The 14,652-nt window shown below is 31.8% G+C and overlaps 1 protein-coding gene across 8 annotated transcripts in view; it reads left to right on the top strand.

The window, feature by feature from the left end:
• The first annotated feature begins 113 nt into the window (after positions 1-113).
• Positions 114-14,652, top strand: part of LOC139517292 (1-phosphatidylinositol 4,5-bisphosphate phosphodiesterase beta-4-like) — a 103,132-nt gene continuing 88,593 nt past the window's right edge. For 3 of the 8 annotated variants that reach the window (XM_071308209.1, XM_071308204.1, XM_071308202.1), the window contains exons 1-3: positions 191-327; positions 7,270-7,379; positions 11,059-11,169. In XM_071308209.1, coding sequence (XP_071164310.1) covers positions 11,086-11,169 — 84 coding nt within the window. In that variant the 5' untranslated portion in view covers positions 191-327; positions 7,270-7,379; positions 11,059-11,085. Of the gene's footprint in view, positions 328-7,269; positions 7,380-11,058; positions 11,170-14,652 lie in introns of all 8 variants that reach the window. The other 5 variants (XM_071308205.1, XM_071308203.1, XM_071308207.1 and 2 more) reach the window with 4 other exon arrangements.

The raw sequence follows: 14,652 nt of genomic DNA, 5'->3' as shown, positions 1-14,652 counted from the left end.
TTATGAATAAATATCTCACATAATTTTTTTCATATTGTGTTTGCCCTTGTTTTACGTATCAGACTGTTAATGATTGATGACATAACATTGATTTATCCAAAATATTGATATCTATTGAATATTCCATACTGATGCAAGAAAGATGCTGATGTTAAATTGATCTCACGTGACCTGTGGAAGGAAACCGATTGGGTATCAATGTCAACATTAAATATGATCGAAAGAAAATGGCAGTTCGTCGAATACAGTATATATGTTCACAAGTATATTTTACTGTGAAATAAATAATTCAAGGATTACAAGTGAACATATAGCTAGTACATATTGGTAGGTATTCAATTTATACACCGTCGTGTGTAGCCGAGGTGCGCATTCTAATACACATGTAAAGCAAATGCAGAAATGCACTTATATTTATCGGTAAGACTGAGATTACTATTTGTGTATATAATAGTAGTTTTTAGGTTGAGATGTTAGATATATATATGCAAAACCGGTTGATCTTTTTACCGGTATATAACCAATATTCAGTTGAAAAGAATGTCTCTGAGTTGATAACATTTTTATACAAGGCAATCGTTTCATTGTAAAGTTGCATAGAAATTTTGCAAAATTATTCTTCCAGTTATCTCCCTTGAGTTTGATTTCTTGAGGTAAAACTAAGTTACAAGGTAAAAGGAAGTATTTATTTGCATAGGCGACCATAGCTGCGCAAATAGTCAAAAAATAACATAAGGACCTAAGAGCTACGGTTCCGCAGCTATGGTCGCCTATGCTAAGGCGACCATATAGTAGTATTAATTTTAGTTCTGTGTTTTTCATTATATTTTTGTTTAAATTAAAAAAAACATATTCAATAAATGATTTTTGATTTTGGCAAAGCTACAAAATCCCCCCCAAAAATTCAGAACTCAGACTAAATCTCCCCCAACTGCAGTGGCACATTTAGGGGGAGGGTTAAGAGTGGGGGTGGGTTGGAACCCCCCATTTTTGAAAAATCATTGCATTTGAATGGGGACCTTAAATATGGTCGGAACTTGGTTGGGACCCCCTGCCCCAAAATACACAATTTTTGAAAAATGTCTGGACTCTCCCCCAGGGATCTCCATGGATGAAAATTGAACGATGGAGGAACTTTCACCATTACAAACCGTGTCTACGCTGTACAGTGTAGCGCTATCGGAAGTATTTTATCCCTCCATACAAGGAATAGTGAACATGCTAAATCATTGCTTATTTAAATTATATTTATTTGAATTTTCATTATAGAGAATAAGAAGTATCAATATTTGCATTTATTGCCGTTTTAAACCATTCAAATGCCAAGTCTTCATGGTCCCCCCTTAGTTGAGAATGACCAAAAGCTGTCATGAAGGTCCTCATTAAGATTTCTTGTATTTTTGGTAATTGTTATGTGGGTTAAAAATCATATGAAGTGGAGCTTATTTTTCATGGACACTGTCAAATTCAGAACCAATTATCGGTATGGCTGATTTGCAGCAACAACAAAACGATTCGTACGGGTTATATAAAAGGTTAAAGAGATTTGTAAAGCAAACATTGACAAATGAAAAGGTTTTTAATGACTTTATCTGGCAAATTGATGCTGTGCAACATGCATCTTTCGAGTCTGAATAGAAACCGGAAACGCGGATGTATCAATTTGATTGTAATATACGAAATGAGTTCGGAATTACGATACAATATTCCTTTACAGGAAATATTTTTAAAAGTTTTTACTTTTAAACTTTTAAAGTAATTCTAAATTATCGTTACAGCAGTACTCGAGTTATTTGCAATGAAATAATATTTACTGTTTTGCGTCTTATTTTGTACTTCTTAAAAAAGTGGGATGCTGATTGCGTAAGTCAAAATAAAGCACATGTTCAACTTGTTAAACTGTTTTCTTTGTAACTGGATTATTAATTTATTTATTTAATCTAAATTGTCATAATCATTTGCTGAAACTTAGTTGATTAATTCGACAAATGGATTTTCTATCCTCAGATAGTATTCTCCTGTCTGGTTTGTTGATCTACCTGTACAAGCTCAGGTACAAGTGATTAGCGATCTTAATCCGGATATCCCTCAGGCGTTTGAACTGTTTTGGATAATAACATAAAAAGCCTAAGGGTTATGCAATTACATGCATTTGATTATAATTGATAAAAAAAATGGTGTCGGGCTGCAAAAAACGATGAAGTTTTGAACGATGGCGGAAGACAATTTAACGATGGCGCAAGACAATTTAACGATGGCGCAAGTCATTTTACGATGACGCAAGACAATTAAACGATGGCGGGGTGCCATCGTTAAACAGGCCATGGAGATCCCTGCTCCCCTGTGACTCAGAATAAAAATAGTAGTACTTTGATAAAGTTTACTGACCAATGACCAGTTACCATCAGAAATTCAAGTTTTTTTCAAATTATTTTTATTAGAAACTCTTTGAGGAACTATTCTTTTGGCATACATTTGTAGAATGGCTTACAGTGGAGGATCAAGGGGTGTGTGTGTGTTCTTGAGTTGGAACCCCCTTTTAAAAATGGCAAAATCTGCCCCTGGCTTACAAAAAGTTAGGTTCAGCACCATATTCCTCTTATCATCAATGAAAAGGGGTTTACTAAAGTGCTGATTTATGCTGTAAGTTTAACATGTATGATGCATGGCTTAAAAAAAAAGTCATATATTTCGGATATATATAAATTTACTGCACATTGTCTGCTTGGGAAAAGCATGAAACAAATATCTTCTTTTTAGTTTTCTAGGCTTTCTTAAGAAGGTGGAAAAATTTAATTATGCATCCTAATTTCTTCCAAAATGCTTAAATTATCGTTGATACCTTTATCTAACATTTATTTTAAGTATTTTGATGAAATAACATGGAAAGAGTACCTTGTAAACGTACACAAAGTTTACATATTTGTCTCTGGTCTATGTTTTATCAATGTCAAGTCTACATTAGTAATTACGAAAATCTGCTTTTAAAAACAAAATTTAAGTTTTTGACAACGTTATTTTGCACAAATAAAGAGTCTTAAGGCAGATATTAGTACACTGATGTTGCACACTTCAAATGATGCACTACCAATTAAATAGTTTAAGTCAGAACATCAAATTTATGTCAAAGTAAAGTTTAATATAGATTTTATATATGTTAATTATTGGGATGGCCAACTGATTACCATAATTGCCTTTTGCTTATTTAGTCTTAAGGGATTAGAATTGGGATAAAATATAAAATGTCCGACTGGCTAAAAAAAAAAGGAAGCCCTGGTATGATGACTATGCCATTTCATGTCACTTTTGAATTTTGCCACTAAATGATAGAATTAACATTTCTTCAAGATACTATGTTGTAAATTGGTTTACATGAACATTTTTGACATACAAGCCTGAAAATTGGTGTTTCATAAAATGACCTTCAACTTCTATGGGTTTTGATCAGGCCTCTACTTAGGAAAAGTTTACTGCCCAATAATTTTTTTATTGGCAAAATTATGAACACTGAAAATTAATGCCAAATTATGAACACAGAAGAATTAACAATGATTAGTGTCAAATCATGATCATTAAAAAATAGTTTGATTTATGATGATTTTCACTTTAACTGTGTTAACAATGGTTAAGGTGATATGGTTCCACTTTAACTGTGTTAACAATGGTTAAGGTGATATGGTTCCACTTTAACTGTGTTAACAATGGTTAAGGTGATATGGTTCCACTTTAACTGTGTTAACAATGGTTAAGGTGATATGGTTCCACTTTAACTGTGTTAACAATGGTTAAGGTGATATGGTTCCACTTTAACTGTGTTAACAATGGTTAAAGGTGATATGGTTCTTACAATTTATGTCAATTCCATACAATTTCTTATGAACACTTGATCAATACTATTAACATTTTTAATATGTTGTTATTGGTGTAAAAATGGAGGTCAAATTGAATATTGGTGTTTGTCATTTTTGCTGTCTACTTTTTATGATTTGATTTCTTGATAAATTGAAAATTTGCACTTTTTATAGTTTCCATGCAATCACTTTTGAAACATTCAACCATTTCTTTACTGATGACATATTGGTGGTCAAGTTTGATATTGAAATTTTCCTTGTTTCCCATGGTTAAGGTCCTTGACAGACTAGACAACCAAAGTTTCTAAATTTGTTATTGGCCCTGGATACTTGTAGATAAAATATGTGCAAGGTGGGGGACATTGCATTGGAACTCTGTTTATTATTTTTCTTCTAAACAGTATTTTTAGCAGTACATGTACATGCACATGTATTTTCACAATAAACCTTGTTCAATTTTTATAGGACCTCAAAAAAATTTGTGGGTTCGTATAATTAACATGATTAATGCTATGATGTCGTTGTCCTCTGCGTTGTTGTCTTCGTCAGAAGACACATTACAATGTAGGTCTCGGGACAATAACTTTAGTTCAAGTGAATAGATCTCTATGAAATTTTGCAAGAAGGTTCAATATCACAAAAGGAAGGTTGGGATTTTGAGAGTTATGGTACAAATAGTTTAAGGAATAAGGGGCCATAAAGGGACCAAAAACAAGTATTTCTATACTACCGCAAAAACATTTTGGGTTCGTATAATGCTATGGTGTCTTTGTCGTCGACCGAAGACATATGTTTTCCGGACAATAACTTAAGTTTAAGTGAATGGATCTCTATGAATTTTTTCCAAGAAGATTCCAAACCTCAAAAGAAAGGTTGGGATTGATTTTGGGGATGATGGTCATTAGGAATTATTAGGGGCTCAAAAGAAGCATTTTTCTAGTTTCAGTTTTAAACTAAATTTAAGAACCAAGACCCTTTAAAAGATATTTAACCCACATAATGAATTTTGTACATCACAGTGTAAGACATACATTGTATACAGCAAAATATGTTTTGAAGTACATGTACATAGCTAGTGAGTCCAGGGGGATACAGCCAGTTTTAAAAGGGGGATTCCCAACCTAGGATAAAGGGGTGGGTTCCAAGCATATGTTTCCTTTCAAATGCATTGATCATATAAGAACGGGGAATTCCATCCCCAGGAATCCCCTCACCTGGAACCGCCATTGGATTCCTTGGCTCATATTTAAATATTAATGACAAGATCTTATAATGACACTTTTTTAGGAGGTTTTGCAGTTTGCCTGCATGTAAGAAGTTTGAAACCCTAAAGCAAATACGTAATATACAATCCAAAATTTTTTTTAATTTCTGTGTGACTAAGTCTTTTGAACATCTTAAAGCCAGCTATTTTATAGATTTATGATAATAATTATTGATTTTGAAACTCAAGGGGCCTAACAGTTGACCTTATTAAGCCTTCTCTTTTGTCCAAAACACTGTAAAATTGATGGCTGTCATTTACAGTGTGAATATTGACAACAGTAAAAGTCTTTATATTAAACATGCTGAATTGTATTGAATGGGGGGTAATTCAGAGGCATAGAAGTAGAATGAAAATCGTGTTTAGGGGTAGTGACAAACAAAATCAAAATTATACAAATGTATTATACTAATCATGCTAATAGACCAAAAGTCTAGAATTAGTCAGTCAGTGTCCTAAGATTCATCTTTTATTTTCAGCAATTTTTATACGCCCGTCAAAATTTTGACGGGACGTATTATGGTATACAAATGTCCGGTGTCCGTCCGTCTGTCTGTCTGTCTGTCCGTCTGTCTGTCTGTCTGTCCGTCTGTCTGTCCGGCGTAAACATGTCGCACCGTAACTTGAAAACGACTTATCTAAATTTCATGAAACTTAATATAGTTGTTTTTTATGATGGTCAAATGATCTGTATACTTTTTGGTGAAAATAAGATTTAAACTTTTTGAGTTACGACACTTTGTAACTAAAACAGGGGTGTGTTTTTTTTCACATGTCGCACCGTATCTCAAAAACCATTCTTGATTATTGCTTAAAACTTTACACACTTCTTAGTAATATTAATCTTAATATCTGTATACTTTTTGGTGCTGATTCAAAATTTAAGTTTTGAGTTATTGAGTATTTTGTAAAAAAGGGGGAGGGTTTTTTACATGTCGCGCCGTATCTCAAAAACGATTTATGATTATTGCTTAAAACTTTACACACTTCTTTGTTATATTAATTTAAAGATCTGTATACTTTTTGGTGATGATTCAAAATTTCATTTTTGAGTTATTGAGTATTTTGTAAAAAAGGGGGAGGGGTTTTTTACATGTCGTGTCGTATCTCAAAAACGATTTATGATTATTGCTTAAAACTTTACACACTTCTTTGTTATATTAATCTAAAGATCTGTATACTTTTTGGTGATGACTCAAAATTTTATTATTGAGTATTTTGTAAAAAAGGGGAGGTTTTTTTTTACATGTCGCGTCGTATCTCAAAAACAATTTATGATTATTGCTTGAAACTGTACACACTTCTTTGTTATATTAATCTAAAGATCTATATACTTTTTGGTTTGATTCAAAATTTTATTTTAGTGATATTTGTAAAAAGAAAACAGGGTGGGGGGGTTTCACATGTCCCGCCGTGTCTCAAAAGCAATAAATGGTAATTGCTTAAAACTTTCTCAGAAACTATTTATGATCATTGCATAAAACTTCCACACAAGACGTCGGGCGTATCATGCGCTCATGGCGCAGCTGTTTATTTCTTGTTGCCAAAACTGTTATACAAATTTAAACCATTTCTCATTTGAAAATTGAGTTCTTGCTGGTCTAGCAAGTGTTGTTCTCTTGAAAATGAGTAGATTCCTCACCAAAAATCAGCATGAAATTTATATCTAAAATGTTGCGGCTAAGGATTTTTTTTCAAACATGACAACATTGAACCTTCTCGTTCAATTAATTCTGCCCCATTCTATCATTAAGCAATGTGAAGGGTATATACATAGGACATGTACACATTCATGATTGCTCAGCAAATTGTATTTTGCACCTTTTAATATGGAGGTGAAGACAGGTGGTCCTAAATCATAGACCTTAATCTTTAATTGTCACTTATTAAGTTCTGAAGTGTATTACACATGCCTCACAGTATACATAGTATAGATAATTCCCATAAATTATAACAACACTTGCAAGTTGTAGAAAAACAATTATATCTTTGTATATAAATACTTGTAAAACACTTGAAGTGTGATATAAACCTTTTATTCTTTCTTATGCAAGTTATATGGTACACCACGGGACACCACCGGGGTGACCTCTATTGTTTAATATTTTAAGATTATTGAAGGATAGTGTCAGATGTGAATGTTATTACTTTTAGATTGTTTGAGGATAGTATCAGATGAGGTGAATGATAGTTGTTGGATATATTGTAATTTCCAGTGAGATAAATTGGTAGCATCCTAGCCTGATTATCTAAGCAATGATTAAGTAAGTGACTTCCAAGATGAGATTTTCATTATACAATTATTGTGTATTGATGTGATGATTGACCTGATTACTCGTTATGAAAGTTTTAGCATACTTTGATTAGCGTTTTCTGTTGGTACCCATTCAGTATAAATTTAGAAAATTCCTAGGTTATTTACGTAACATGGAGATCTGTATTGAATATTTTTCCATCTGTTGGTAATAAGACGGCTTTACTTATCATATATACTATATAGTTACATACCAAAAATAAAGTGCATGTTGTCATAGATTTCTATTCACTATATTTGTATACTAACTGACAGTTGCTAAATCTGTTCTAAAGTGAAATATAAATAGGCCAATGTCAATAAACCTACTTTACATTTAAACTTAGATATCAATGCAACCAGAATTAAATTTTGTTGTTAGGCAAAGGATAATTTTTAAAAGATTAGTTTTGGTTATTTTTTTGGCACACCTCAAAGTAAAAATAATTAATAAATACAGAAATTGAAATGTCTTAGGACTCAGAATTAAAGGTCAGTAGTCACAAGGTATTCATTAGAAACAGAAGGAAACTTCATTACAATGTTGAAATAATAACATGCTGAAATAAATCACATGTTGCTAATATATTTGATAATCAAATAAAAAAAATGTCATTTTTGGAGCATTATAAGCAAAAGTAATTTAATTTATTGGTAAAAGATGGGCAACCAAAATTTAAAAAAAATGTTTTTTTTATTTTAAATAAGTGCTTGAAACACTTCTAATTTTTGTCATTTTAAATTTCAGACATTGTCAGAAATAGAAAACTATGATAATGATCAAACTGCTATCTTTAATCAATGTTGTGTTACTAATTACATAAGGCTGTAATCTTCCATTACCAATTTACCTTTTTACCCATTTACCTAACAGTTTAGTACCATACATTTATAGGTGTTTTCCATTGACCCCATATAACAGTGTAGGACCACAATAGTCATAGTAGTTGACCTACAGTATAGATGTGTAGTCATTGTGGTTTTACTACAAATTATTTATATATCAGGGGGGTGTTATTGTGCATTAATATGCACATTACCCTAGGCCTTTAGGAATAGTGGTTTACCATGTACAAATATCCCTACAGTGTAGGCCTGTAGCCATAGTGGTCTGCAATTTACTTACATTGTAGGCCTGTAGTCATAGTGGTCTGTTATTTAATTACAATGTAGGCCTGTAGTCATAGTGGTCTGTTATTTAAATGTACCTAGAGTGTAGGCCTCACCCTGTAGTCATAGTGGTTTACCCTTTACCTACAGTGTTGGCCTCTAGTCATAGTGGTCTGCAATTTACCTACAGTGTAGGCCTCTAGTCATAGTGTTTTACTATTTACCTACAGTGTAGACCTGCAGTCATAGTAGTTTACTTTTTACCTACAGTGTTGGCCTCTAGTCATAGTGTTTTACTATTTACCTACAGTGTAGACCTGCAGTCATAGTAGTTTACTTTTTACCTACAGTGTTGGCCTCTAGTCATAGTGTTTTACTATTTACCTACAGTGTAGACCTGCAGTCATAGTAGTTTACTTTTTACCTACAGTGTTGGCCTCTAGTCATAGTGGGCTGCAATTTACCCACAGTGTAGACCTGCAGTCATAGTAGTTTACTTTTTACCTACAGTGTTGGCCTCTAGTCATAGTGTTTTACTATTTACCTACAGTGTAGACCTGCAGTCATAGTAGTTTACTTTTTACCTACAGTGTTGGCCTCTAGTCATAGTGGGCTGCAATTTACCCACAGTGTAGACCTGCAGTCATAGTAGTTTACTTTTTACCTACAGTGTAGGCCTCTAGTCATACATTGTCCTAGTAGTTTACTTTTTTACCTATGTGCAGTGTAGCTTTGTAGTTTTAGTGGTTTACAATTTACCTACAGTGTAAGCCTGCAATCAAGGGGGTTTACTTTTTACCTGCAGTGTAGGCCTGTAGTCATATGCAGTGGTTTACTATTTACCCACAGTGTATGCATGCCTCTAGTATGAGAATGAAATTAAAGAAAACAGACAAACAACAGGCCTGATTGGCAGTGATTGCTTCCTTTTGGGTTACTGGATTTAAGCTTGATTTTTGATCTGATTGTGGAAAGAGTAGTTTAACTTAAGACATTAAACAACAGATATATTTAATTAAGTAGAAAGTTTTTTTCTTCTAGTTTGTTTTTCCATCTGGAATCAAGAATCAACCATTACTTGAAGTGTTTTGATCTCTTGTTTTAGCTAAACACTTATCATATCTTCAAATGTAAATTCCTGCCAGGTATTGTAATTTCTTCGAATACCACAAAACAGTGAATTTAAAAATTCTATGGTAATTAATTAAATAATGCATAGTATTGTAAGATAAAAAAAGAAAAGATGTGGGTTATTACTTTCAATGACATAAAAAATGTAAGACATGATCATCATACCATTCTGTAATAACAATGTGAGCTGTAAAGCTTTTTTTACTGGTAACGCTTTGTGACTAAATGCTGGGACTATTTTACTAGTATAATAGTCCCAGCTAAACATGCTAAATGTATATGCATTTGATTCACATTTTGTTTGTCTTTTAATGCAACTGGACATTGTGTTATTCTCGTAATCTTTGGACCAACAATATTTTGGACTAGGAGACATTCTGATTTTTGGGCTAGCTATCATTTGGACCATTTGACTTTCTTTTTGATTGATCACAGTTGTTTCTCACTGTCACAATTGACTGATAATCTCGTCATAAAGGAAAATTTACCTTTGTGGAGTTGATTGTGTTAGAAATGGCATTTTAATACATCATGAATATACAAAGCAAACTTAGACAGCTTCTGACGAAAAACATATTAACCAAATTCATTGTCGATTAATTTATGTCAGCAAAATTTACTCATTAAAGCTGTTATTTACTCTGGAATTGTAGCATAGACATTGAAAAATTTGACAATAAAGTTTTGAATAATCAAATGCAAATTTCCTTAAATGATTAGCCTAATAATGCAACTTGGGAATTTTATTCTAAAAAATTAGCATCAGAAATTCAATAACAATCATGATATATTAATTTCAAATCATTATAAAAGAAGAAATGATGGCTTTATTTAGATGATTTGATTTCTAATGAAACTTTGGAAGTTATGAATGATGTTTTATAAATTGATCTGTTACTCGCTGAGCAGATGTTGATCACTGAGCATTGACGTCACATACATGTAGCGTCAAATATCGAATTTCCTATCAAACCCTAGTCAGCTGTCATCAGGAATTCTTACTAGGACATTGTAAGATTTATATATACTCAGTAAACTATGATTACTTGCATGGGAATATTAAAAGAAAATTTATCAAAATTTGCTATAGATTTGTCATCAAGTGAAAGTACAGGAGGTGTATTTTTAGTTGTAAAATTTCAAGATATTGTATTATGTTAACAGATAGTTAAGAGTTTATGAGTTTATTGTGCAAGTTTGAAAGTGCAATTGGCAAAGAGTTGAAAACTGATGTTCTAAAATACAATTTTTTTTTTTGAAAACAGGTTATATAAGAATTGACTTCCAATTAAAAAAAAAAAAACAATGTACATGGTGAATTTATGTTTTATTTACTATAGTTTGAACAACAAATTTATTTAGAAATTCCTTTGTATTTTCAGTATGTAGAATTTTGTTGATCATTTCAGATGTGATGTTATCTGTGGGAGGTCTTGATGGCCAAGCAATTTGAGTTCCAGTGGCAGATTCCAGTGCCAGAATATTTACAAAATGGTGCTACATTTGATCGCTGGGATGAGGTATGATTCAAGAAACAATTAAAATAATCATCTTTATATGAAAAATTAAAAAAATCAAATTGAATGCAATTAGATTTCAACATTACAGAAAGACCCAGGACAATCAGGCTTCGCTCATCTACTCTACAGAAAGTCTTGTGTACCTCTTTAATGTTTTATGCACTTTGACTTCTTGGGTTCCGATGACTAGTAATAAATAGGGGTTACAGTGACATGATATATATGTTACAGTGAATTTGTATAATCAGGGTTTATGTAGAATCCCTGATTTTTCAGGGAATATGTAGAATCACTGAAATCACTAGTAATTATATATAATCCCTGAAAATGACCAGTGATTTTACATAATCACTGAACACTTTAATAATTATTCTACATATTCCCCAATATGATTTTAGGGATTATCAGTTGATTAAAGATCCTTTGTTTGTTAAAAAAATACAGAGGATAATCTTAAAGATGTAACCAACACAAGGTTTCGAGATAAATATTAATAATAATCAACATTCCCTTTATAGCGATAACTGAAATACATGTTTTGTTTGTTGCTTAAAAGCCAGCGTCAAATGGATATTCATGTTCTATTTGTAAATCCACAGAGCTTGTTATTTGTGGTATTAAAGGAAGATTATGGAACATCTGTTTTGTGGTGTAAATTTTTTTTTTTTTGTCTTTTTTTTGTTGTTGTCAAATGAACAAGAAAATTCAAACTGAGAGAACTTACGCATCTATATGTCATGATGATAAAACAGCTAGAACTAAGGATTGATAAATAGAACAAAATTTTAGAGGAAGCTGGCATTTGGTGTAATATTTTCATAGCAGTTCCGCAGGGAAAAAAAGGAAAGGGAAACCCAAAAATCATAATCATTGGCAATTGTTCACAAAAAGTCTGAAAAAGAATATTGCCTGGCCACAAAACATGGTATTTTGCTCGAACAGGTTCGAGATTGCTAATTCCAGTCCCTTTTTTTTTGGATACCTTGAGATGGTTTTATACTGAACACTTTATTTTTCGTAGGCGTGTCGAAAAATTTGATTTGATATGTGAAGGAAAAGGTTTTTTAAAATGTGGATATTGTGATAGAAACAGATGTGAAGCATATTATTTTAATATATTGTTTTTAACATTTTAATATATTGTGCCCAACATTTAAAAACAATGGGGTTATCATTTTGATATATTGTGCTAAACATTTTACAATTTATGTTTATAATGATGTTTTAATATGATTTTATAGAATAAATTATTTGACTTTTAATCATTTTCTTTATAAATAAAACTATTTCTTCCTTTCAGTTATGTATAATCCCAAAGTTTTTTCTAGTGATTATACATAATCCCTGAAAATGTTAGTGATTAAATATAATCCCTAAACTAGCCAGTGATTCTACATAATCCCTGAAAATTTCAGGGATTCTACATAATCACTGATTATACAAATTCACTGTAACATATAAATATATATGAAACCAGCTGTATGTTTGGAAGAAAGATAAATTTGTAATCAATAAACCTTATAATAATATTTATTTTTTATTAATGGTACCAATTTTACAGCATAAGATGAACTAGAAAGTACACATTTTGTTAATAGGCCAGCTGAAGTCCACCTCCGTGTGAAGGATTTTCTCGCTGTGTTGACCTATTGGTGGCCTTGGACTATTTTCTGCTCTTTGGTCTGGTTGTTGTCTCTTTGCAACATTCCTCATTTCCACTCTCAATTTTATTAACTTTAAGTTTTGTGCTTCTAGGATTTCAATTATAAATTTATAAATTTCGTCCAGGTTTATCAACCATCAAGGCCACTTAGACTTAAAATAGAACATAGAGGTCAAACTGCAAGTTTTTGCTAATATCTTGACCCTATATAGAGTTATTGCCCCTGCAATAAAAGTTTTTACCTAGTTTCACAGTTTTTGACTGTTATCTCTAAAACTGTAGGAGCTAGGTTGAAAGTGTGAACTGTAAAAATGCTAAGGTGAAACTCTTAGGCTTGTCTCTATGCTTTGATCTATGAAATCTTGTTAGATATAAATATGGCAGAAGCTCGCAAGATGTGTCTCTAGTAAATAAATTGCAAGCTATACCTTTTATTTCAATTAAATACTAATCTTGGGTGAATAAAAATCTGACTGTGATATGCACTTTGTTGAAACTTAAAAGAATTAGTTGAATAGATAAAATGTGAAGAAACCATGTAATTTTAATAATCAGGCACTCCAATAACCTGGTTCAACATGAAGACCCATTATCCCCCCAAAACACTGTTACTTGGCCTGTAAAATTGATTATAGATAGAAGGTAAGAAGGTAGACTTGACAGCCTTCCTTTGAATGAATTATACAGTTTTCAATATATTTTTACGTCTCCTTTATCAAATGTGACATTGAAAAATGGTGAAACTAATGACCACTTAACACTGCTTTAGTCTCTATTCCAGTCACATGATTATAAAACCAGTTATACGAACAACAGACAATATCGCAGTAATTAAAGTTATTTTGGTTTTGAAAAGGACTGCTGTAGGAATTGTGTTTTTTTTTTTTTAATCATCACACATGGCCAGTCTAAGAATATGATCTTATTATAATTGAAACCTGTTTTTACTACGTAAATGGTGCCTTTGTTGTCATGTTCTTACACTTAATTATATTGATTTTCTACACATTCCATATCTTTTGGGAATATTTCATCCAATATACAGCCAAATAAGTCAGATTATTCTAATTTTTCTTTCAAGGAATAGAAGACTGTATTACAAAATTAAGAAATATGTTCTATGCAGATTTAATTAGGGATAACAAGATAAGGCCACATCAATTTAATTTCTTGTTCTACGGATTTTTGGACTCCAAAATTTGGGGCGAGCGAGCGATTTGAAAATTTTAATAAAAAAATATTTAATTTGCAAATTTTTGAGGCGAAGCTTGAAAAGTAAAGGCGAGCGATTATAATTTTTTTTGTAAACATAAAATAATAGGTTTTGACAATATTAAAACTTGATTTATCACTTGTACTTTGACATTTCTTTAATTTCTGAAGTATTTTTTCCCTGTTCACCAAGAAATAATTAAATCTGGTCTATGTATGTGTGACTGACAATGAGACAATTCTCCATCCAAATCATATTCAGTTTGGGAGCAACCCCTTATTGTTATAAATATCCCTTTTACATGTTTTATGAGGGATCAATATAAGTTATGATATATTTGTTTGTACAAAAGGGCTCATATTTTCTCATAGAACTATATATCTATCTGGTATTAAATGGTCAAAACATGTCCAAGAATTTAGTAATATTCCTGGACTTTAACCATGTTAACACATTTACTTTAACAGTTTAATATTATTCAAAATAAGTGGACCCCTCTTTTAGAAAAATTGTTTAAAATATAATGTAACTCTCCTTTTTTTGAGTACAAAATTCCAGTGTTCAAAGGTTTTGTATAGAAGAACTATACAAATCCTATACAAATCCT

The sequence above is a fragment of the Mytilus edulis genome, chromosome 3 (assembly GCF_963676685.1).
Source record: "Mytilus edulis chromosome 3, xbMytEdul2.2, whole genome shotgun sequence".
Classification (NCBI taxonomy): Eukaryota; Metazoa; Mollusca; class Bivalvia; order Mytilida; family Mytilidae; genus Mytilus; species Mytilus edulis.
The sequence above is the reverse complement of the archived record's forward strand: the minus strand, read 5'-3'. Positions and strand labels throughout refer to the sequence as shown.